The sequence below is a fragment of the Limulus polyphemus genome, unplaced genomic scaffold (genome assembly GCF_000517525.1).
Source record: "Limulus polyphemus unplaced genomic scaffold, Limulus_polyphemus-2.1.2 Scaffold284, whole genome shotgun sequence".
In the NCBI taxonomy this organism is placed as follows: domain Eukaryota; kingdom Metazoa; phylum Arthropoda; class Merostomata; order Xiphosura; family Limulidae; genus Limulus; species Limulus polyphemus.
The window spans coordinates 168,797-195,545 of record NW_013665894.1 but is presented as its reverse complement, the minus strand read 5'-3'; the positions used below and the strand labels follow the sequence as shown (position 1 = coordinate 195,545).

Genomic DNA, 26,749 nt, shown 5'->3' with positions numbered 1-26,749 from the left:
TAGAGGAGTCAGATTAGCAGTTATTAAACTACCTTAATGTTAACCTGCATCATTTTTGCATCTATATGCTTGATAACATATGTAGGTTCATATTTTTGATTTTGATCAATCTTTTGTTAAGCCTTATGAATAAAAATTTATGTTTATATACTCTTAAATTTTAAGAGATGTTAGAAATTTTTTTGATTAATAATTTGATAATATGATATAAAACTTGATAGTTTAAATTCTTCCTAATAGTTCATTCAGAGTTTAGGAATATTCTCTTAAGTGCTACATGCAAATTTATGTTATACTTTTACTAATTTTTTATATCTTTCCATTACAATCAGAATTTTTTCCTCATATTGTTTATTTCATTAAGTGAAGGATTAATCTATTAATTGTTCTTTTTTTGTAGCAGTTCCTTTAGAGGAGGATATATAATCATATTTAGTATTACTGTCCACCTGTTTTTGATAAAAGAAACTTCTCTTAAAATATTTTTAATTCCAAGACTATTATTCTACTATTATGGGGTGTTATTTTCATTTGAAAGCAAAAATATTTTAATTTGTAAGTACAAAAAAATTTCAAAAGCATAAAGATCAAACCTATTTTTTATGCTTAAAGCTTGTCATTTCTGCAGTTGCAATTTTAACTTCTAAGATGCTGTATAATTTATGAAATTGTGTGGTTAAACAATAACTGGAATTTTGTTTTTAGAACTTGAAACAAACTAGTGTGTTTAGAATATGCTTGGAAGTAGAAAAAGTACCATTGACAGTTCAAGACTATAGGGAGAAACTCAAACATCTCCAGAAACTTGAATATAGGCTTATCCAGAAAAACTTGCCTATAGGCCCATTTGAAAGGGTAAGTCATAAACCACATTATTTTAAGCTCTTTCTCAAAAGTAAGAAAACAGACATTTCTTATAATTTTGGAGTGGTGATAGATTAGGTTGTAAAAGTGATAATTTAAAAATTTTTACAAATAATAGGACAACAGAACAAGATGGGAATTTTGCATATTAAGAAAGTAATGGCCAAAAAATAAATATTTATTATGAAAAATCTTTTAACTGAAATGGAACTACCATAGGATGTTTTGCATTAATGAACTTGGCTATTACCACATTCTTATTTTTTTCATGTAGTCCAACTTTTGCTATTTTGCTCAGTTTATTAAAGATAATTTTTCCTACTTTACCTCCAGTTTGTAATGTTGGCAGAACACCATCTTTAAACAATTTTAATCTTTGTCTGTTATTTATCATTTTAAGATGTGATAAATGTTTAAAGATGATATTGTTTAAAAATGACACTGGCTATTTTGTTGTAAAAGCTGTTGTTTAAGATGAAGTTTTAACCTACATCTTTAGTGATTTTACAAAGTGTTTAAACCTTTTATTTTATGATGAAAACATACAACTGCAAAAAGTAACCAATGAACAAATCTACATTATTATTATTACATCCTATATTTGGGTTGATGAAATTGCAACTTACTCAGCAGAGCCAGCTGTATGGTTACACATTCAAAATTAAATTATCCAATGAAACAGTTGTTTTTATAATTATGAAATCAATGTGTCTTACCACATTACTTACTGAATGGTTTCTAAGGTTATCAGTGAAGTAGTGTTAGCAAGACATAATTCTGTCATTCTAAAATAATATAGAAGTGTTGTATGCTATTTGAAGTGTGGACTTGTATGGAAAAAGAAGGTGTATATCAGGACTATGTAATAATGAATGAAGAAAAGGGGAGAAAATAAAACTCTTGCCCTCAACAGTACTATTATACCAAACACTGTATGTCAGATAATTCCATTCAGAATCTCAGTGACTCTGACAGAAGGGACCCTAGTTACGTACTTCCTTCACATTCTACTTATGATGCATTCATGGGCAAACCAGATTGTTCAAAGTCTTAAGTGTTTAAAACTGAAAATTGTGTCAATGGACAACATTCATGAGAAATAGGATTAACTGACTGTTGAAATACAATCCCAAGTATCTGTATTGTCATTTGAACTCTGAAGTTACTTTACAATTCACTGATGAGCACCTGATGTCAGTCTTTTGTCCATATCATGCTGAAAGGTAAAATAACCATGATTCATTTACACACCACGTATGTTGAAATGATGTTCAAAATATATGCACTTTGGTATAACTACATGATGTGGCTGTTGTGGATAGAGAATTTAGAGATGCACTGAATGTCATGAACTGGGTATGGAACCCAGATGTCAATCTTTCATCTTTGAAGGCTTGTAACCCAAGTAATTTAAATGACAGAAGTAATTAATCATTGCATAAATCAGTGGAAGCTACTGTATCTTGTATTCGTCAACCTGCTCCTTGCAACTGCTCTTAGCTTTGTATTATACAAGTATAATAAAGTAGGAATTGATATATACGTAACCTAGCTAGCTACAGTGATGTAGAAAGTTTTAATGCTACAAAAAGTATTTAAACAAGAAAACAAAACTACAAAAACTGAGTTACTTAAAATTTAAAAATATGTATACCTACTTTGGCTCAGACTAACATAATTATGTGGCATACAGAAGTGAAGATTGAGAATTTATTTAACTACTTCCCTTTACAATTAAGAAATTAAAACATAAAACCAAATTTGAATTATAAGCTACATTTTGATGTCAAATTTATTGACGTACATTGATATATAAAAAAGTTATTTAATTAAATTTTGATTGTAATTCTGTAAAAGGTCATTACGTGTAATTTGAACCAGCTGTGCACATAGGATTAAAAGCAGTTTTGGTTGCATTTAGTGACTCGGAACTCTTGTTTCCCTATAGTTAAAAGCCATCTTTTCTCACCTCTTGACTCCCTAAGATTTATTTCAGAAAACATTTAATTGTTTGTTTTTTTTTTCTTTATTTTGATATGATATTTTGGTGTTTCTTAAATGTTAAGAGAGTACAAAAGTGATACCTCATTTAACAATAATATTTTTGTTTTGTCTAATGGTAAAATGAATAAAAATAAGACACATAGATATAATCATTTTCTCAGAACCTATAGTAAACACCTGCATTTAATTTGAGCATGATTGACAATTCTAAAATAGGGTAAAATTATATCTCCAGTATTTTTCTAAGTATCAACCACCTCAGTTAAATATTGATATCTTTTATCTGGTGACAGATTTTATTTCCACCAACATTTATACTTTTTCAAACACTTCAACAATCAAAGAACATAAAGATGATTATATAAAAGATACACTTTTCCTTAAAGAGCATATAAAGATATCCTCAATGACATCTTCCTTGTTGGCTTAAATCACTATGAGAACTGATAAGGTTATTCAAATTATAGTATTTAGCTGTTCATAATTTGTTTAATGTAATAATTCATAAAACAAAATATGAGTTTACAACAATGATAATAGGATAGTTTTTGTTTTATCAAATAAGATTTTTGTGTGATTGATATTAAATTAGTAAAATAAAATAAGATAAAAACATTATTTTTTTTTAGCTACTATAGTAAATCAAGGTTGTACCCGCACATAGCAATCTGATCTTTGCAAAACAAAAGGTTCATGAATCTAATGTATAGAGGGAAATATGCAATGAGTGAATGGTGGGATAAAAGGGGCAATACATGGTTTTGTAGTTAAGATGTATAGAAATAAAATAGAGCACTTATTTACTATAGTAAACATAAAATGTTGAACAGTGAACACAAGTTGTTGCTGAAATTAAATTCAGATAAAAAAAAGGGCTAAATTGAAGCATACATGGTCAGTGCAGGAATAGGACGAAACAAGGATAGGATTTCATCAAATAAGTTTTGGCAGTATTAAAAAGAGCAAATTACTTTTCTTGAAAGTCAGAGTGATTCCTCCCAGAAATACTGAAATTGTATATCACAATGCACATTCTCCTTGAAGCTGAACAATCAAGATAGGTCAGTAGAATACTGTCCCACAAAACAGCAAACAGTTCTGAGTTTTTTCGTTTTTATTTATTTTTTCAGGTACAAACTGTTAACTTATAGCTCTGTCATCTCTTGACCGATTTGAGATCTAAATACAGTTTTGGACTCAGGAGGTCAAACCCTTTCAATTGAAGTATTTGACCATGCCCAAGGTCTCATAGACAGGTCTTTAATCCTGTCTGAAAGAATTTCAATTTGAGGGTAGGCTGGTAGAGATTGTGATGAGTTATAAAATAAAATCGGGTATATGTGTGTCCCATGCCTGGTATTGCCGATGTACAAAATTATAGCTAATAAAAAGAAAATAAGTCTCGTAGATTAATTTACTCTAATCCTGCCTGAAAGAATTTCAATTGTCATGGCTATTTGGGGATTCCCTCTCGTTTTACTAGTCAAGTCATTAAAAATAATGCATCTGGTTGAACTTATCACATGATTTCACGTGGATTTAGTGTTCCTAAATAATAACTTAGGTAAGTGTAAGAAAATTTGTAAATAAGAAATTTATACTGTGGGAGAGTATAATATATGTTATTTTCATACTACACTAAGATAACTGTAAACTTGAATAATCTTCAAACACTTCAGCTGTGAATGAATTGGAAGTTAACTAATGTTACTCCTCTTTTCAGGGGAGTTGATGAAAATTATCCAAGTAATTATAGACCAATTAGTCTTACATCAGTGGTGGAAAAGGTTTATGAAAGTCTGATAAAAATGCTTTACAAAATCATTTGACAAAGCTGGAAATTTTGTTGGATAGTCAGCATGGTTTCACTAGAAAAATTTTGGTTTGTTAATCTTTTGACATTCTGTTAAGGGGTTACTGCTTATCTAAATGAAAGTATAGGTGTGGATTTGGTGTATCTGGATAGCAAACTAGCTGGATGGAAGAAAGCAGAGGGTTGTTTTAAATGGAGTTCCAAGTTCAGTCAGTCTGGAGTAATGTCAGAAGTGGGTATATCAGAACTCAGTGATGGGACTTTTGCTCTTTTTGACTTTTATCACTGACATTGATGAAGGAATGGTCAAAAAATTATTTAATTTTTATAATATTAAAGTTTTGGGTTGTTAGAAGGAGGATGCTGCTTTAAAAATGGATTTGGATTATTTGGTGAGTTTGATGAATAAATGGCTGATGGTTCTTAATTGTAATAAATGCAAGGTAATGCACGTGGTGTATCCTAATTTGAATTATGAGTATAATTTTGATCGGAATAACCTTAACAGTGTTATGGAAGAAAATGACCTTGGTGTTCTAGTTAATCGGTTTCTTAAGCCATCCGAGAAGTGTACTGTTGCTAATGGTTGGGCAAATAAGAATATAGGTTGTATATACAGAAATATTGAATTCAAGTCTAAAGAGGTTATAATGTTATTGATTAGGCTATATTTGGAGTACTGTGTTCAATCTTGGGCTTCATGCCTTAGAAAGGACATTGAATTGTTGTAAAGGGTTCAGAAAAGGGCTACTAGGATCTCGTACAACTATAGTTTAAGATTTGTGAAATTGTTTTCTCTTGAAACAAGAAGAGTTAGTGGAGGTCTGATTGAGGTATTTAAGATTGGAAGTAACAGTATTGATTCTCCTTCTTTTTCCATACTTAATTATGAGAATGATAAGACTAGGAAACACAAATATAAATTTTGGCATAGTAGGAGTCAACTTCAGATAAGAGAGCTTTATTTTCTAACACTGGTTAGTCTTTGGAATGGATTGCCTTCAGGTGTGGTAGATGCAGTTAATTTGATAAATGTTTGAATGATAAGGGCTAGCTTTAAGTGTTTGTATTTTAGTGTAGTATAATGGGTAGATGGGACAGCCTACATGAACCAACAGTCCCTTGTTGTCCTTAAATTATATGTTATGTTTTGTTAAAAAAGTGAATGTAAAACGATTCCATGTAGAATAAACTTACTCTTTTGGTTTAACCTCCTAGTTGTATATACTTCTTCCTTGTTTTACCTTACTGGCAGACTTGAAAACGCTGATTCAAGATACTGTAGTTTTTTACTTTCAGTCTGACTTTCTTTTGTTCTGACTACAATTATCTAAATGATTCAAGAAACATTTTGTTTTTTTCTAGGTTCCTGTTTACTTTCTGCTTGGAAGCTTGTACAACAATTTTAAGTTGCTCTGGCAGCCAATACAAAAGCTTCTTGAATCCCATGCTTATGGCCTTGGAAAGTCGTTTTGGGATGTATATTCTGCTCAACTGCAGAAAGCAATAGATGATCAAGGTAAACGTTGAAATACATTTTATGTGTTTTAGCTATCCTTAAAACCTCAAATTGTTATAGGATAAAGAAAACACTTGATAAAGATACCACCTTTATATTTTTGTTTTGGTTTTAAAAATTTCAGACATATCTTTTTCAAATCTAAAGCAGTTGTGATAAAGAGAATCATATTATATGTTGCGAAATGCTTACAACACTAGAGAAGCAGATATATGATAAAAGTATACTAAATGTGACTATATTTTAAAAGTCAATTAACTAAAGGTAAAATAAGACACATTGAAAGTTATGAATATATATATATATTCAAAAAAAGATACAAAAATAAATTGGAGAACAACAGATACAAAGCTAAAGAAACAAAAAACATTAATTTGCAGTATGGATCTAACTTTTAATTTATCTTCATTTTTAGTTACCAGCTTTAAGTGTTAGATTTTACAGTTTTAAGTCAAGGGTTTGGAAATTCTCAAACTACTCCATTAGGCTAATTTACTAAACTTCAAACAAATATTTTATATTTATTAGATAATTACTTTAGTTTGTTTAAAATTTTGCAATCAATAGTTGCTGAATTTTGTTATTCATTTTTGAATGATACTTGAAGTTTTTGCCAAGTTGTAAACATTTTATAGAACAGTACTAATTTGTGGACTACTTAAGCTAGTGTTAGCTAAGTGGCAAATATAGTATTGATATACTTTTGTATAAAATAGTTAAAAACCTCTTTTTTTGTATTATTTTAGTGTTTTTAATTTATTAAGATGATTCTGCTCTGCCTGTTACACCAATGCCAAGTCAGTGTTACTGGTTATAAACCCACCTGGCCAGAGAAGTGATTACGTATGTTACTACTATTTAAGAAATCTTGAGTTCACTGCAGATACAACTCTTATTGTGGGTAATACAAGTTACATTACCACAAAGTTGATTCACTGTACTTCCCTAAAAAATATTGCTATTAATATGTAATCATTTTTGAAGGTCATTGAATTTTGAATATGACCTTATCTAAATTTATTTTATTTTTTTACTTAATGCTGTGTCTAATGATAGACAAATGAAATAAGCTACTTCCCTCATAAACAAATTGAATAGTATGTGTTTGAGTGATCCAGAATAATACCATGATAAGAAATATCCTTTATTATAAAGTTTAAACTTTTTGTGCATCATTTCCAGGTACATCGTCAGCCATTCAAAATTCATTCCAGTTGAATGAAGCTTGGAAATCAGGTGGTGATTCATCACACAGTATGGGAAAGCTGTTTCTTGAGAATTTGTGCATTTTGTGTTTACCTCAAGAACGTCCAGACTTCAGCAACTATCGGCTTCTTTTATGGCAGGCCATTAGAATGTTTCCTGATTCTGCAGAACCTAGGAACAAAGAATTAGTCTCACTGTTTTTATACTTCATAAGGTACGTTTGCAATTGACTTCATATTCTTATAAATGTTAAAACTAGTAAATAGCAATTTTTTAAAAGAATTATTATTCCTATTATTATTATTATTATAAATGAAAATTGTTAAGATTTCTACTTATACTAGTTTTAATGGACCAGCTAGTATTCATATTGTCCATCAAGTATTTATGCCCAGCAAAATTGGAATATTTTGTTTCACTCTACCTTTTGAGTAGTTTGACAGAACCTTATGTTGTCAGTCAGTACTAACATACAATAATTCTGAACCATGCAAGCGTAACAACAAGTTTAAAAACAGAAGTGATTTTCAGTTATGAATATTTAAAGGTGACTCTTGTAGATGCTAGTTATATAATAAAGCTCTGTATGATTAAAATTAATTTCTTATTTGTCATTTTCTTTGTAGCTTGTCTTAGTGGTAGTAGATATTACTGACCTGTAACTTAGATGTGTTAATAATTTTGTGTATATGAACTCAAGACAAGATAGTATCTTAGTCCATGGGAAAATATATATATATATTGAGGACATTCAAAGAGTGGTTTCTTATTAATTAAAAGCAAAATAGAGTGAAGAAAACATTCACATTTAAAATAGCTCTCTGTTTGTTTGTTTTTTAATTATTTACCCATTTTGTTACTTCCAAGGTATTTTGGCCAAAGCTGAATTGTAATTATATCAAACATAATAAAATACTTTTATAATTAATCTTTTGTTATAAATATAAATAGGAAATTTGTTTCTAGTAGCAGTTAAATATGTATGTGTATTTTTTTACAATTATAATATATAACTCATGGTTATTTTCGTAGTTCTTGATACTAAAGTTTTTGGCTAATTTTAATAGGGAGGAATTTTCCAACTATGACACCACTTTGGTGAAAACCCAAGACATCAGTCAGAAAGAAATAAAAAACTCTATTTCGTGTTTCAAACAACAGAGAAAAAAACAAAAGAAAAGAGTTCATAATAAAAAAACTTGTGGAAAAAGAGCAAGAAGTGTTGAAAGAAAAAAGATGGTAAAAAAAAAAGTTAGAATAACAGAGGTTGACGATGAAAGTGGTGTAGAAATGGATACAGAACCTCCTCTCAGTCTGGAAGGTGAAGAATGTGTGACAGAATATGAAAAGGCACAGAAGGAAATGGGAAATGATTCTGATGAGGAAATAGCAAATGATATGCTAACTCCAACAAGTAAAATGGCTAACAGCTTACCTGACGTAAAAGAATTTTATGATACAAACAATGAAGAGGAATCTGGTAATAATGATTATAATATCATTGAAGAAGCAAAAAAAGGGAAAAGTATTATCAAGTAAGATTCATTATAATCTCATTTTAATGTATATTTGTTTTTTTCACAGTAATTTACTATCTTACTATGGGCTAGACCCATTCGATCAAAATCGTGACCATTATAGTTTCCTACTATAACTTTTAATATGTTTTGTATATCTTCACTAATTTTAGCAAGCTTTCAGTAAACATTACAAGTATTTTGTTGTTAAAACTCAAAATTTTTAATTAACTATTTTTACTCAAAATTTCTCCATGAATATATGGAGTCAAAGTGTTGACTGCTTCAAGTGCAAAGTGATTTTCATATTAAGATTAAAAATAATTTTCTTCATCTGAAAATTGTCAAATATCATTTGCATAATCTCTAAAACCTCAAAAATAAATTTCAAATGTTTTTGTTTCAGTAAAACTTTATATTTTGTATGTTATTTTCTCTACCCTAACTCTATACAAGGTTGGTCAATTTTATCGACTTCCTAACCACCAAAAAAAAATTGATCAGAATGATTTCAAACTGTAACAAGAAACCACAATTGTGTATCCTAAATAGTTTAAAGCTTCTAACAGTATACATCTGTTTCTACTTAAATTTTATTGTTTTATTGCCCTTTGAACCCTGTCTAAATAATGATTCTGCCACACAGGATGTAAATCATTCGACAAACATGTACATGAGGTTCCATATTGAATTATGTAATGGACAAGCTCCTCGTGAGCATACCTTGTGAAGAGTTTTTATTGTATATTTTTTTCATTATCTTACCTTATCTAACCCAATAGGCTTCTAATTTTTACATTAATAATAATTAATTTAATAATAAATAAAAAATACGCATGAAAAAACCAGAAATATAGTACTTACCTAGGTCTTTTTTTTTCTTCTGTGGAATATCGAGGAAACTTAAGCCTACTTTTTGTACCAATGTTACTACTACACTAAATATTTTTTTATTTAATTGAGTACTATACATAAGAACACAGAATAATAACATACAAAAAGCAAACAATGTCCAATAACTATCATAATTTTTCTGGCTTTCTAACTATGCAATAAAAGCCTTTAAAGATTCAGCTATCTCATTGCTATGATTCCTATGAGAATAAAATTGAAACTGAACAATGAAATAGACAATGCCCTATACAAAAAATAATGTATTATGTTATGCCATTTGATAGATTAAAACTTTGGCTTTCTATTTGTTATAAATAATATAGTTTAAAGCATTGGAGAGCTATTGGCAATTTGTGAAAGATGGGATGTAACAGGGATGGGTGTGAAAAATGGGTCTGGTTTACTAGTTTATGGCTCTATAGACAAATAAGATTGAAGGTTATAAAAATAATGCTTTGTCTGAGAAATATCTATTATAATCAGTAATTTCCATTAAATTCTATACTTCTTGGAGGGTTGGTAAATAAATTAGAGAAGAGAGAAAACCTAGAGAACAAAGGTCACAATTCTCCTACTAGGGTAGATTAAGGTTTTTTAAATATTTTCTTATAGAAATAAGAACTTAAACAAAAATAATATTAAATTTTATTTTATTAACTATTTTGATGCCAAGTTTATTCATACACAATGATAATGAAGTAGTTTAAATTTTGAATGTAACTTTCTAAAAAAGTTGTGGCAAGAGTGTTAACCTTTGTGTTATTTTGAAAAGTTAACATTTTGAAGAAGTAGGTGTGATCAGTTAGAACCACGAGTTTTTGGAATTTTAATAATACAGTAGAATGTTAAATTTATGAGCATTAATTTTTTCTTAAACATCAACTTGCTGAACAGCTGCAGACCCAATGTTACATTAATGTTTACTGGTACAAAACAATTCACCTCCAATGCATTGCACTTTCAATCCATATCTGTGCATTTGTACCTGATGTGCTTTCCAAATACTGTAATTACAAATGTTAAAATGCATATTGTAGATAGAATTTTGTGTATGTCTAAATGCTTAATAACAACTGGGCAAAATACATATAAACATAGTTATAACCTTTATCTTATCTTTATTTTGTGAAGTTTTTATTCATTATAAGCCTTAACTTATCTTCAATACTTGTATTGATTATTCATTAGTTATAAGCTGTAATTTTTGATATTCATTGTTTTTATTGTTTTCTCTCATAGTGAATTGCTAACTTCAATGTTTAATTTTATGTACAATAAGATTTCACATACCTATTTCCCTCCAAGAAGAACAGAAAATCAACATTTTACTACACTGATACTTATAAAGTAATATTTCATATCTAAATTACTTCACTTTTAAATGTTTTATACAAATATAGTATGACGGTAAAATAATTGAGGGTAATATCCCAGTTTTTGAATATAGTATTTGTATATTTGATAGGTTTTGATAAAAACCTTCAAACCTAGCTGCTTATTATTTTTCAGGTTATTACGTGCTCATCTGGGAGTTTTTGCAAAATTCCAGAATCCTCGAGCCATTTCTCGAAGTGAAGAGTTGCATCAGTTGTACCTTGAGGTAATTTTCTGATCAATAGAGCTTATTTATCAATAACTTCTCATTAAACAAAACCTATAATGAGAATACAAAGATCCATCATCAAGGTACCCTTGCTGTTATTGATATTTTAAGTCTTGATTCCAATAATATTTCACAAAGATTGACCAGCTTAATTGTAAATCCATATACTATTGCTAACAATGTTAAATAATCATCATAATCTATATAAATATAACAGCACTGTCTGTTATCTGTCCATGTAACTACTTTGCAGGGTGTGGATGGATCTTCACCTAAATTAGTATGAAGATTCATTAGGTCCATGTGGGAGTACATACAAATTTTCAGTTTTGCAGTTTTTAAGGGCGTTTTTTACCACTACCTCACCTCCTGTGGATAGGTCTTCACCAAATTTGGTATGGAGGTTCATTGGATCCATAGGGAGAAAAATTCAAATTTTCAGTGATGCAGTTTTTACCACTACTTCCATCCCGTAGATGGATCTTCACCAAATTTGGTATGGAAGTTCATTAGGTCCATGGGGAAATACATACACATGTTCAGTTTTGCATTTTTTATAGGCGTTTTTGCATTTTTTACCACTACTTTGCCCACTGTTGATGGGTCTTCACCAAATTTGGCATGAAGGTTTGTTGTATCCATGCAGAGACAAATGCAAATTTGAGGTATCACATTTTGTTTTTTTTTGTCAAATTTTTTGGGAATTACCATATTCACACAGTTTAACTTCATAATTTGTTTTAGTTTTTTTAAAGAGAAGTGTATGTTTTAACATATAAAAAAAATTCATGACGTTTTTCATAATATAAAAAAGTGATATAGTGGCTCATTAACTTGTAGTGATTGATTTAGGTGACTTTTGTTTTTGAAAACTACAGCAGATTAAATTTATTCATGAAAACAACATGTATATACATTCTGTGTTGCCAGCATCAGCTAGAATTACATCTGTTATGTAAAAAAGGAACATTTATTATGGAAAAAGAGCATTTAGATAGAACTTATATTTTGCATACTTCTTATACTGTAAAACATCTTAGTTCCATAATTTTAAACTGCTTCATGACAAGCGAGCTCAATCTTCAAAATATGGTAAGTCAGTGTATAAAGATAGGCTGAGTACAGTAGGTATTTTAGGTTGCTCTTTAAGAATGAACAATTTATAAAGTTGATATGAAAGTTACCTTAGTTCCAGATTTCACGAAAACCAGAAATTTCCAGCAAATAAGTCAGTAGGAAAAACCATTCACTTGTCTCATAGATTTCTGTACAACTGGATTGTTGAGATTGGCATTGAGAAACCATTAGTTCTTCTATACTTAATGGTATATAAAAAACACCAGGAAGGAGTAGTGTGTTTTGGAAATGACAACCCTACAGTGCAATGGAGAATACATTTCAGGCCTATTGCCAAGATGCACAGTTGTCATATAGAGCATACCCAGACATAACGACATGGCTTGTAACAAGACTTCAAAGTCATTTGATTATGCTTAACCCAGTTATGTTGAGGTTATTTGAATATAATGTCATGGAGATGATTCACTCATATTCTCAAGGGTGTCTGTTTACTTATTGTGTACTTTAACCTTTATAAATTGACAACATAACATTGACTATTATCATGTTTATTACATTCAGTCACTTTTAAACGAGAGTGAACACAATTTCCTACAATATCATTACAGTTCAGTTGGTTTTTAAAGGAAGAGAAGTCCTACAGTGTCACATTTATTATTACAGTTTAATCACTTTTAATAGTAAAGTATAATGTTCTGAAGTATTATTTTATTATAATTCAGCAGTTATTAAATTAGAGTAAATAACAGTTTTGTGAAATATAATGTTCATTACAGTTCTGTCACTTTTATAAAAACACTAAACTCAATAATGTTTTCTAGTATTAAAGCTTTTTATAGTATATAAACTGAGTATAGTGTTATTGTGAAGCGTAAGTTGTAAAATATAAACATATAGGTTACATCTGTATTTTATAGATATTAAAAAGTTTATCTGTGTTTTAAGTTAATACATAGAAGTATTTGTAATATTTTTAAATGACCAGTGTTTAATTGAGAATAACATTTCAACTTAATAGGTGATTTGTGAATATCTTCTTGACAACAGAAAATAGTAATTATTTAATCCCAATAATGAAGTAAATATATTTTTTGTTTTTAGAATAGTGTTCTCTCCAAGATAGTCTAACAGCAAGTATTTTTATCCTGTAGTGTTGCCAGTGCAAGTTTTAAATCTTAACCATCAGTTGCAATTTTTATTGAAAGTTGGTTATTGTATATCAAATTGGATTATTTTTAGTTACTTTGCTACAGAGATGCAGAAGTCCAGAAATTAGCATTTGATTGTGTAATGACTTACAATCACAAGTATCTTACACCATACAAGTAAGTATTCTCATAACAAGAGTATATTTCAAAATAATATTGCTAATATTATGTGACATATAGATAAGTACAAACTTGTATATATGTGTACATATTTTTCTACATGTACCTTGGTTATTTACAATAATATGTATAAATCCTTATTGCTTAAGTAATATACCATTTGTAATGTAAGATAATCTTATCATGTACTTTAATTAGGATAATTTTTTTGTATTTGAGAAAGTAAATGTCAAGATCAAGATAGGAAAAACAAATTTTATAGTGTAAATGAAATGATGTGCTAGTTCAAGACTTCTATACTTAGTTTTGCATATTATCTTAGTGATATAAAAACTATTATATTAAAGTTTATCTTGCTTGTTAAAGCATCATAACAGTATATAATCATAAGATACTCATGAAAAACAACTGGTTTCTCACTAGTAGGAAGAACCACTTTAGTATTTTTATTTTGACCTTTTACTGAAAGGCAGTTTATAACCATTCAGGGATTTTAGGTACCAGGAATCAAATTTTGATTCAGTCTTACCCCCACTTACACAAAGCTATCTGGATCTTCTTTCTGCCCTCTAAGCATTGCTAAAACATTTTCATGCTCATTGCACCAGTCTATATACCCCATCAATTTTGCACCATTTATGGACATGTAAGTATCATGTGACAACTCTCCACCTATAGTATTGTTCCACCTATATTGGCACAACTGACTCCCTTTGCTATTCCTGCTCAATCTACACTTTCTCAATTAGTGTAGCTTTGTTTATACATGTGTTTTTTCACATGTGGCTACCATTTATAATTATGCTTATATGCCATTTTAATTTATTTTCCACAATTTTTTCTTACATGGACGACTGGCTTTTGTTCATCCATTCCACACCTGTTAGCTCTAGGAGAGGACACATTCAGTCAATATTAGAGGTGTCGTCACATCTATGCTTACACTCCTATTTTACTCCTCTCCAGGGTTCTATCCTTTACCCGAATCACTCAGTGTCTAGTCCTACTTGTGGCTCTTATTGGCATGCCCAACAATGGTTCCCTCTGCTCCGACCTTTACTTGCACAACCTCATCTACCCTCTCCTCTGTCATGGTCTCTACTCTGTCAATCTTTGTCGGACAGTGTTTATCCAGACTTCACCAGACTCCATCTTCACGCATGGCTTTTGTCATGGTCATTGCCTCAGCCCAGGGACTGACTCCACATGATACATCTTTCCTGTCCCAATCCACCAGACCTTCTTCCATGTGCATTTAATAAAGGTGATGGTCTACCTTTTATCTTTGGTCTTATCGAAGTGGCTTCTGTCTTTCCCACTCATCCATTCCCAATTCTTCACCTGGGTTTTTGACAAAGGCTTATTTGCTTCGATCATGTCTAGCTATTTTGTAGCTTTGTCAAACACTTTCTGTTTCTCCAAATTTCATAAGGTTTTGTCTTCTCCTGTTATTTCCCTCCTTTCCCACTTCTTTCGAGTCATGCACCCTCCACATTCCTTTGATTTGCTTGATTGGGATTTTAATGTGGTCCTTTATGCTTTTTTCCATCTTCCCTTTGAACCTTTGTCTGTGTGTTTTATGTACCCTTCCCTTCCTTGCTTGCAGACATCAATCAGGTATTTATGCCGTTTATGTTACCCGCATTTTCTTTCATTCCTCGTATGTCATCCTATATCCCAAATTATGCTGCACATGGAGGTGGTTTGGTTTTCACACCCATTTTCTTACCTTCCATCTCCCACCAGTACTCTAATTCTGATCCTGATTGGCTTCTTTGTCTGGTTCACTCCTTAAATGTTATGCATCACAAACTGCCTCCTTTTGGGCTTCCCATTCCCGACTTTTTATTCACTGAAACCCTTCTGTTTCCCATGATCTATCCTTTGTCATGCCAACTGGTTGGGTTTGTCATCTTGCTAGGCTGACTTATCCATAGAGAGTCCCTGTCTCCACAATGTTTCTTCTCTTCAAATTCGTCATATTACGATGTCTTTGGCTGCTCACCTTCGGTCCTTTGGAGGAGATCACTCAGGCCGGAATGTGGACTACTCCCAATACCTTTGTCGCTTGTTATCTGTATGATGTCTCTGTATCTTTCTAAGGTGGATATTGTCTCCCTCTGGTGGTGATTCTACACACATACATTCACCTTTAATTGGGGAAAGTCTTATCACTTCTTTTCATTTTCAGCAACTCTTGTTTTTACCACTGATAATGGGATCTCACTCTGTGGCAGGAGTTGCCTGGTCAGGTATGCTTTGCATCAAACCCACACTATTTACTGATTGCACTATAACACTCACTGTAGAAATGGAGTGTTCCACAAAACCACTGGATATATATATGTGTGTGTGTGTTTCTAGATATCAGTAAGTTTCATTCAGTATTGGACTGTCAGTTATGGACTTCATGAGTAAAGCAGAAGAGGATTTCTGCCCATCCCTTCTGACCCTTTGATTGAAGAAATTGGGGTCGGTCTGCTTTTCAAAATTGGGAATTGCAGACACCCATTGCACTTTCTCCAATGTGACGTTCCTATGGACTCCCCACTGCATTTATTTCCCTTCTTTTCTTCCAGTGTAGCACGAGTCGTTACCACTTCCCATTCGCTGGGGTGGTGGACCATGGGGGCTTCCCCCTGAGTGGGCTTTGAAATTTAATTTACAAAAGCTGGTTTCCCTCCTTCCATTTATCGCTTTGTCTCTTTTTTTTTTTGTCAAAAGTCCACACAGGCTGCTTCAGTTACTTTTGAGCCCACTTGACAAGACAAATTATTTTTCCTCTCTCTCTGTTGTCACAATACAGCTGTGAAACATTATATAGAAATCACCAGTTAAGGCTTAATCACTCACATGGCAGCTAACTTCACATTTTCTTTCACTAACTAATTTTTTTCTTGACTGAACTTCATTTGACTTGCATTCACTTGGTTGTCTATATTTATACATTTTCCAACTAAGGCTTAAAACTTTTTTACAAACTAGGAGATGATAGGATGTGACAATACTCACATAGCGAGAAAAATGATGTCAGCAATACTACAACAATTGAACCATACACATAACTTATGACTCTTACAAGTTGCGTAACCAAACTTGTCATAACTTTTGCCTTGAAAATAATTACTTTTAATGCTCTTGTTATGAAAATTAAATCATCATTAAATATTAAATCACTAAATAAACTAAATAATAATTCTTACACAAAACAGTCTTGTATATCCAATACCCCTCTTCTCATTAATTCCGGTTTCAGGAGGTTCTTTCCCTGCTCCTACAGTTGAATTTTTTGGACTTTGCTGCCTCGTAACACCAGCAACACTGTTCCTACATTTGAGCAAATGATCAATCTCCTCCTCATAATACTGGTTACAGATATTACCCTGTTCTTACATTTGAGTTGAGGCAACGCCATAACCCCATAATACCGGGTTAAGTTTGTTGCACTTCTGGCTCCTATGGTGGTTTTGGGAGTTTGTCTGGTTTTGGCTGAAAGCTAACTTGCACTTCATATTTCTGGTTGCTTGATGTATGACACACTCTTTATTTGTGGTTGAGGTTGATGAGTACATGTAACATGGTCCACATGCCCTAGCCACTATGTTTATGTTACAATTTATTTGTTTTTATCATTTTTTCCTTTATCTTCCTAATGCCAAAGATGAGTTATTGATTCTTCACTGTCCAGTAGAGGTTGCATATGTACATAGCTAATTCAGCTTATATTTTACTATAGATGGCACCTCTCAAACAAATTGAACTTGCACACATCCATTTTTCTACCTATATTGGATTGATTTCCTACTTCAAGGGTGTAAGAGCATACCTGTTCCAGAAGTAGTGTGGTACCCCACAAGTGTGTTTCGCTTTCATCTTGGAGCACACTCGTTCATTTTGGGTGGTTGCTTTCTGCTTAGTTTCAATTTTGTGGGCCTAATCCAGCCCCTCCACCTTTGTAATGTGGGATTCTAGCCTTATGTGAGAGGAGGTAAGACTATATCAGAAGTTAACATTTCCTTACACTAAAAATATATTTCCGATAGGTACTAACCTCCTTTCACACATTTCCCACTCTTCCTCCCCTCTGCTGGTGTTCTTCTTTTAGAGCCTGCCAATTCTTGAAAATGAGGATTGAGCAGGAATAGCAGAGGGAGTTAGTTGTGCCAACTAATTGTGTTGAGTAGTCAAATGATACTAACATGTTTAAAAATAGTGCAAAACTGATGGGGTATATAGACTGGTGCACTGATCGTGAAAATTGTTTAACAATGCTTAGTGGGCAGAAAGAAGATCGAGATAGCCTTGTGTGAGAGGAAGTAAGTACCTATCAGAAATACATTTTCAGTAGAAGAAAATGTTAACTTTTAATTCAGTTATTTAAAATTGATGAATTTATTGGCATTGTATAGGATTTTTATTGTGGTAACACATCAGCATGTAAAATAGTGCATTCTGATGTACAGTTATTTATTTTGTCTCTTACTGCTAAGATATATTGGGTATTTCTAAGTTTATTCATGGAGCACTTGTTTAACATATTCAGCAGCTTAACAAGATTATCTGTGAACTTGCTGTTGTCCAAACCATTCAACTACTTTCAAATTTTTTTCCAGTAATTGCAGTTGTCACTAACAGTCCATCTTGATTTTATGACATTGTATTCAAACTATATAAGCATATTTCCATTCAGAATACAAATTGAGGTATAGACATAGCATTCTTATTTTAATTAGTTGATACTTAATTTAGTTATAGTTGTTTTAAAAATCAGGAATTAAAATCCAGATTAAGTTGAACATTTATATTGTTGCAGTAATATGTAAGAATTCTATTTTATTTAGTAATTTGCATTTCCTTCAAATAGTTTCACAAGTATTATGTAGCAGTGAGTATTCAGTTTTGAAATCATCAAAATCTGACTTCTTTTCTTGTTTCAGAGAAAACTTTTACAGCCTTTTAGATGAAAAGACATTCAAGACAGAGGCTACACTCTTCAGCATAGATTCCGAACATGGGAGTGTCCAGGCAGAACATCGAGAGGAACTACTGCCTGTATTAATGAGGTGCTTTGGCAGTTTTAATGCTTGATTGGGATTTTTTAAAATTTTTATTATATCATTGGAATTACTATTTTTTATATAAATTTGGTGTTTCTTTGGTCTATTCAAATTTGATATTGTGGTTAGTAATTAGATCAAATACACATATTGCATTATACTCCTACTAAACGTTTTACAATAACAGTAACAAAAAATTAATTGTCTGTCTTAAATAAATAACATCTTTCTAAACTAAGCATACACAATTAACCCTATTGTCATGGGTCAAAGGCCAGGTCATCGCATTTGTTGACTTGCATTAAAAATTTTATTGAACTACTATTTTATGAATGTATGTCAATAAGTTTGGTATCAAATTGTAGATTATAATTCTAATTTTAGTATTATACATTAGTTAATTTCTTAATTTAAAAGTAAATATTAAAAAATAAATCCTGAATGTTGATTTTTATGTGTCACATAGAATGTTGAATGCAGCATTGGTTCAAATTATATGTTTGTGGTGTCCAAATACAAAGTCTATAGTTTCATATGAATTATGAACTCAGATTCCCAATATTAACAAGCTTTTGTGTACAAAAGACTTGTAATATTTACTAAAAGTCTACCAAATTTTGTGAAGATAGACATACTGCATTAAAATTAATAGTATAAATACTTAACATGTGCACATGTAGAATATTTTCTAATATAACAGGTTAAATTGTGATCAATCTCAACTATGGTTGAACTGGTTTAATATTCTGATACTTTTAGCATCATGTTGATTGTTCAAGTCTTTGTTGTCCAATTGTCATTGTTTTCAATGACAGAGAAAGTTGAATTTACTGTTTTTATCATAATTGTGAGTTGTTCGCATTCATTTTTTTTTCTTTGTAAAACATATTACCTAGTTCTAGAAATCATCTTTTAATAAAGTTATAGAGAAACTTGAAGCAATTGCTAAAATAATTTGAGATGTATTTTTAATTTTGTATATTAAACCCATTTTGTACGAATGGTGATATCCAGTGATGTACCTGAATTAGTAGTGGTGTAATTACTTTTTTTAAATTATATATTAAAGTAACATTCTATATCATCTATAAAGATTATTGGCCAGATATTATAGATTCATGCAGATTGCTTCTGTTTCAGAATATTGTATGGTAAGATGCTTTATAAAACTGGAGGAAACACAGGTGGAAAATCAAATGCTCATATCCGTCGTGGTATAGTTCTCCGCTTTCTTGCAGGCTGTAATGAATCAGAATTAAAAATGTTTTTGATGTTGGCTTTTTCCCCATTCAAGCATGTGTTTGATAGTAAGTAGAAAATGTTGTATTATTTTAAGCCAATTGCATATGAAATGTTATATGAGTGTTTGTTGTTATCTGCAAATATTAATTTCTTATTTAAATGAGAAATAATTATATGGTAGTTAGCCTACTCGTAGTGTACCTCGTAAATTACTCACTCATATCATAATGCTAAATCTGGAAACAGTAAATTAAAATATAATTACTTAAAAAATCTTATCAAAAGCAATTAGCATTTTGAAATACTACTGAAAAGGAAAATATCTTTATGGTTATACTTTTTATTTCTAGAAAACCCATTGGAAATTGTGAAAAATATGAAAAGAGAACTGGACTTGTCAGCTGTTGTGCCAGTAAGAAGACAACTTAGGTAGGCAGGAAAAAAAATTCATTTCCTTTAAACTTTAAAAAGCTTTCTTATAAAAACTCAGTACACCTGTATTTTATAGTAGTGTCAGGTCTGTAATTTAATAAAACATGTACAAGTTTCAATAGAAATAACAAAACTTCAAGTAAGCTTTACATAATATGTACTATGTTTACATTTGTTTGTATACTATGGACATTTGAGTTGGGTTGGAAAGTTCATGAAACATGCCCATGTTTTTCATGCTCTATGTTGAGCACAAGTTATCCCTATGGTAGAACTCTGGATTTCAGAGCTGTTGAGCCATGTTGAAATGTGCAATACAACATAATATTCCCCACATTTTAATCTATTGGTGCATTATAAGATTGACAATCAGTCCCTTGATGTAGGTGGTAGATTTCTGCTGCCTTCCCTCTCTCATTAGTTCAAGTTAGGGACTGTGGCAGGTAACCTTAGTTGCTTTGCTAAAAATACGATATACATATGTAATTTCTGCACTGTCATGTTACCTGAACTTGAGACTAATGTAGTTGTCTCAACACTTCCATTGGTGCCAAATGTAAAGAGTGCTCTATAATAATATCTTCAGAGTACACTGTGAATGTTGGCTATTTTTTCTAGAATACAGAGTTTGTTCTAATAATGAAGTTTGTTTTAAGATCTAAAAACGCTCAGTTCTTAGAGATTAAAGCTAATTCCACAGTTTTGTAATACTTGAGGCCTAAAATATCAACACTATCTTACTTAGACTTGCAATATTATCCAATTTACAGTAACTAATTTATGTTAATTTAAAACATTTTACTTAAATTTGATTAATTTTCCAAAGCCTTTCATTTAATTGTTTTTTAAGATTAGGTTGTATTAATTGTCCATTTTATTTTTGTGAAAGAATAATTGTTGGTGTAAGTGAATAGTTGATTTTATTTTAGTATAGATCAGTAATAACTAAAATTATTATTATTATATTCAACGGGAGAAAAAATTAGTAACACAATTCAAGAACTTGCATGCAAGTTGTGGTTATCTGTCCAACATTTGATCTTATTATAAATGCAAAGTTACAAAATTCTAGCATTTCATTTGTTGTAAACTCATGAAAAACAATGTTATAAAAATTTTAGTAACATTTTAAAATTTTTAGTTTAGTGGTCTTAGTTTTAAATATAATTTATAATATTTTTTATGAAATTTTTTTTAATACATTGTGGACAGACGTTTTCAGTTAAACTGTTTTTACTAGAATAATTGTATTTTTTCTTCCCAACAGCATAATGAACACTTTAGGAACTATGCTGAAACACTTTGGCTGTCTTGCAGCCAACCTTTTACCTCAACTGTTCCGTGTGTTGCTTTCTGTAGCCACTCAAGCAGTAACACTTCTTGAACGTCGAGAAGAAATTTGTCCTCGTTTCATTAACATGCTAAAGAATCTGAGAACCATGGCTTTCATTAAAATCATTCAGGTGTTGTTTTTTGCTCTGCAGTTCCTTAGCTTTCATAATTTTGGGTTGGTTTGAAGTGCTTTTGGTGTAAATTACAATTTAAAACTTTAACCTTATAAACATCCTATTATGGAATACGTTCATGTTATTGTAATGGTTTTTGTTTAGGATCTTCATCACAGGGTTAATTATTTCATTTCCTGTAAATTCTGTAAAAAAAGAAACCCAATTCAGGGCCTTAAACTCCTTAAAAGGAACAATAATCCTATAAAATGGCTTATAATAATAATAAGGGTCATGATTTTTTGACATAGACATAGAATGTTGTGATATAAAGTTTTTACTATTACTTATGTGAAGAGTATTACAATAATGTTTTTGAATCATTTCAAAAAAATAGAAAGCTAATATCTAGTATTGTTTGAAAAAAAGAAGTTTTGTATGATAGAAGTATGCAACACAGGAGTATATTTATATTGAACATTTATAAATTGCATAGGTATTTGAAAGGGAAGGGCTCTTGTCACTAATAAATATCAAGGTCTTTGTTACACAGTTAACCCTTTCACATTGGGTTTGTGTATTTTACATGACTTTTTAACCACCATGCAAGTGACTTGTAACCATGAAGGTATACATACCATAAATCTGAAAGTACTTAATGTATGTTCATGAAATCTGGAAAGCTTTTAGCAAACATTACAAGTCTTTTGTAGACAAAAATCAGAATTTTCAACCAAGCATTTTTACTAAATCAGTGTGTGGAGTCAGAATGTTTACTGCTCCAAATGCAAAGTGATTTTTATGTTAACATTAAAATTATTTTTCCTCATCTGAAAATCTTCAGATTTCATTTCCTTAACCTCTAAAATCTCTGAAATAAATATCAAACATTTTCTTTACCATAATTCTATATAGGTCAGTCAATTTGACCAACCTCATAACCACCAATAAATCTAAGTTACTCCTTTTTCCTTCTTAGAATGACTACAAATTATAACAAAAAACACAATTGTTTATTCTAAATAGCTTAACTTTCTGTCCATGAGATTGGTTGAAATAACCAACTTCATAACTATTTTCAACTCGTTATAATTTTCATTTATAACTTTTAATACAGTTTGTGTATCTTCACAAAACTCAGTAAATATTACAAGTATTTTGAACACAAAAATCAGATTTTTAATGAAGAATTTGTACTAAAGATTTGTCTTTGAGTATATCAAGTCTTTTTTTTTTTACTAGTCCGAGTGCAAAGTGATTTTAATGTTAAGAGTAAAAATATTTTTCTTCATCTGAAAGATCTCTAAAGCTTCCTTAATAAATTTCAAACGTCTTGTTTTCAGTACACTTTATGTTCTGTCTTTTATTTTCCCAACTCTAACTCTATACAAGGTTGGTCAATTTGATCGACCTGATGACCACCAAAAAAAAATTGAAATAAATCTAAATTGCCTTTTTTTTTTCTTTCTAGAATGATTTCAATTTCTAACACAACTACATTTGTTTATCCTAAATAGCTTGAAACTCGTAGCAGTATACATTTGTTTATATTTAAATTTTTTTAAACCTGGTTAGCCCCATGTTTATTTTCATGTTTTAATCTTCTCTTTTAGGAACCTTGTTATCACCTTTGTAACACATCAGCTAGATCTTTTGTAAACATGACTGTACTCTTTTCTTCTCAGTTTATTTTAGATGTCAGTTCTTGCTCATGACACATTTAAAGGTGTATCAGAGAATAATTTTTCTAATATCTCTGGACTTGACATATTAGATGTAACACTTTCAGCAGTCAGTAACACCTTCAACATTTAGTGAACTGTAATAACTACATAGAGAGCCTTTTAAATTATTATTTGCAAATAGTTTAACCATTTCTATGTTTCATTTAGCCTAATTTTAATTTTTATACAGATGTTGTATTCTTTTTTTTTCTGTATAAGGAGTTGTTTTTTAGCTTTATGACATTTATTTCATCCAAAGACTTAAATATTGTATGATACTGTCTTTTTGTTTTCCTGGTATTATTTTTATGTCTCTTAAATTGTTTTTTACTGTTGTTTTAATATCTATATTTATGTTTCTTGAACTTTCTTTATGCAGTCTATTTATGTATTTTTATTCTATTGTGGGCCTATTCTTCTGCTAAATGTAAGACTTCTGCATAGGGGTCTACAACCTCATGTAACTTACCTCATTTATTCTCAGATTTTCTAATGTTTGGAATTTTGTTATTCATAATCACCTGTTGGAAACTTCTGTTACTAATTGTGCCTTCCAGCCAGTAAAATGATACATTTTTACACCTGTTCATATGTACATTTTCACTGTAAAATAGTTTTGTGAAATTAACATACAAGACTTTCAGTTTTTAATTTAAGTTTAACTTAAACTTTTGTCTTTCTGTTTTGATGATCATTGTTGTTTTGTTTTTTTGTGGAATTGACTTGATTTTCCTTTTTTCTTTGCCAAACTTTGTGTCTGTTGAGCATTTAAATCAAAAGTTATGCTGTTATAACTTCAAAATAAGTTTTGCTAAATTAAGATATAAATATATATGTTTATTTTTAGCTGCATTGAAAGCATAAAATAATGTTTTCTTCATATATTCAATGAATAAAATTTAAGGTATTCTTTAATACCACCACTTGTTTCATGGATTAGAATAATAAGAATGTTTTTTCTAGGAAAATATTTGTCACATAGATCTATATTCATATATATATATATATACATGAAAGTCTTTTTTATTGCATTCTGTTTATTAGTTTTAACATTGATTTTAATACAGAAGTTCTTACTATTTCTAAATCATGAATTATATAAACATTGGTTCAGTACTAAGAAAATATATTTAAGATTATAATCTTTATCCACTTGTCCCAGCCAATCACATGCAACAGTTTAGACAGCAGATAAATTTTTATCATAATAATAATAAATGTAGTTCAATTAGATAGGTTGCTTGAATGTCAGATATAGGAAATATGGCTTATTTAAATAAATATGTATCAAAATATACATAACTATGTTTAGAAATAACATAATATAACTCTCATTATCTTCATTTTAAAATTTTAGGCTTACTTGATCTGAATATTTTTGCAGTTATTTGAATTTAAGAAACTTTTAATTGTTAGTTTTAGGCATTGTATGTGTAATTGTGTTATTACAAGATATAACAACATTTCAACTATGCACAGAAGATGAACAAAATTGTTCTTGTTAAGACTAACTGCCTGAAATTTAAGTACTGTATGTTTTTTGTGTAATTTTAGTTTTTCACAGTATATGACACATATCCGTTCAGCTGTGAAGAGATTGATGCTGTATTTGAATCAGTTGTTTGGCCAGTGGTAAGTTATTTTACATGCAGTTAATTACCATATTTTTGTCCTAATTCCTTAACATAGATTCCTTTGTTCGTAATATAGAAAACATTTTTAAAGTCATCTCTCTTGATTTTTCACAATTCATTGTAATACATGCTGGTAGATCCTGTTAATTTTATAACACAACTTAATATCACAAAAGCAACTGGGTTGCATCAGTCGTCTGAGAGCATAAGCATTATCTTCACAGTTTCCTCCTGTTCTCACTTCTAGAAAAAAAGACATGATAGAATTGTAACAGTTAAAGGTTGAGTTAGATTTGATTTGAAAAGCTTGTTTAGGGAGAGTGACTGTGCCACAAAAATCTGGAAATTACTAAATATTGGCCAAAAAATTTAAACTTTAGAATCTAATTTTTTAAGGGTTTAATTAATTTTTTCAAAGTTAAAATTCAACATATAAGGTGTAACATGATACATAGAAATAGGTAGAATTTTTGTTCTGCTAACCTTGTAGCCCTATGTTGGCATGATTAGGAAACCTGAAATTGTCAAGATCTTAGGGAAGGTATCAGGACACCAGAATTTGTAATCTCCTTAATGTGATATAATAATACCTTTTGCTTGTTTTATAACTTTAATGACATGTATTTTTCATCTATTACCTTTACTACACAATCTAATCTGGCTACTAATCTGATTTCCTGTCTTTATAATGCACATTAACAGGCTGTCAAGTTGTAACATATCAATGTTGAAGGCTTTAAAGTAATTAAGTGACACTGAATTATAGAATTTCATTCCATCAAACCACTTGTCAGTTTCTCAGTTGATATAATAAAGTAGTTCTTTGTTAAATAAAATTTTATGGTAAGGCCCTATGGCATGAGAGATTCCTTTACATTTTCCTCTTTGTTGAGGAAAGGTTTTAGATCACTTATGAAAATAGCTTCCTTTATCCTTAACTTTGGCCACTACAAGTTTAAGAGATATTTCAAAAAACAACAGATGAAATTAAACTGTTAAAGAACTTGCACATGTTTTAGATCACTTATGAAAATAGCTTCCTTTATCCTTAACTTTGGCCACTACAAGTTTAAGAGATATTTCAAAAAACAACAGATGAAATTAAACTGTTAAAGAACTTGCACATGTAAATATGTATGCTAGATTTGTTGAAGATAGAATTTTGACAATGTTCATATAAGCATCATTGTAATTGATGTTTTGTACTACCAATGTAGCATGACTGACCAGACTGTCACCTGTAACAATAAAAGATCAATAAACTTAGCATTTTTTTAAACATGATTTCCTTTCCTACTAAAGTCAAAGTAGCAGAATCGGTTAAGTTTTTTTTTTTTTTTTTTTTTTTTTTTAATTTTTGTTTTTTTTTTTAAAATTTCCTTTTTTT

The 26,749-nt window shown here is 30.4% G+C and overlaps 1 protein-coding gene across 1 annotated transcript in view; it reads left to right on the top strand.

Moving 5' to 3' along the window:
* Window positions 1–26,749, top strand: part of LOC106457035 (small subunit processome component 20 homolog) — a 184,195-nt gene that overhangs the window by 50,498 nt on the left and 106,948 nt on the right. The window contains exons 18-28 of the mRNA XM_022382842.1: window positions 706–855; window positions 6,047–6,200; window positions 7,383–7,620; window positions 8,474–8,941; window positions 11,327–11,417; window positions 13,740–13,825; window positions 18,766–18,891; window positions 20,026–20,192; window positions 20,478–20,556; window positions 21,827–22,022; window positions 25,283–25,360. Of these exons, the coding sequence (XP_022238550.1) occupies window positions 706–855; window positions 6,047–6,200; window positions 7,383–7,620; window positions 8,474–8,941; window positions 11,327–11,417; window positions 13,740–13,825; window positions 18,766–18,891; window positions 20,026–20,192; window positions 20,478–20,556; window positions 21,827–22,022; window positions 25,283–25,360 (1,833 nt within the window). The remainder of the gene's footprint in view (window positions 1–705; window positions 856–6,046; window positions 6,201–7,382; window positions 7,621–8,473; window positions 8,942–11,326; window positions 11,418–13,739; window positions 13,826–18,765; window positions 18,892–20,025; window positions 20,193–20,477; window positions 20,557–21,826; window positions 22,023–25,282; window positions 25,361–26,749) is intronic.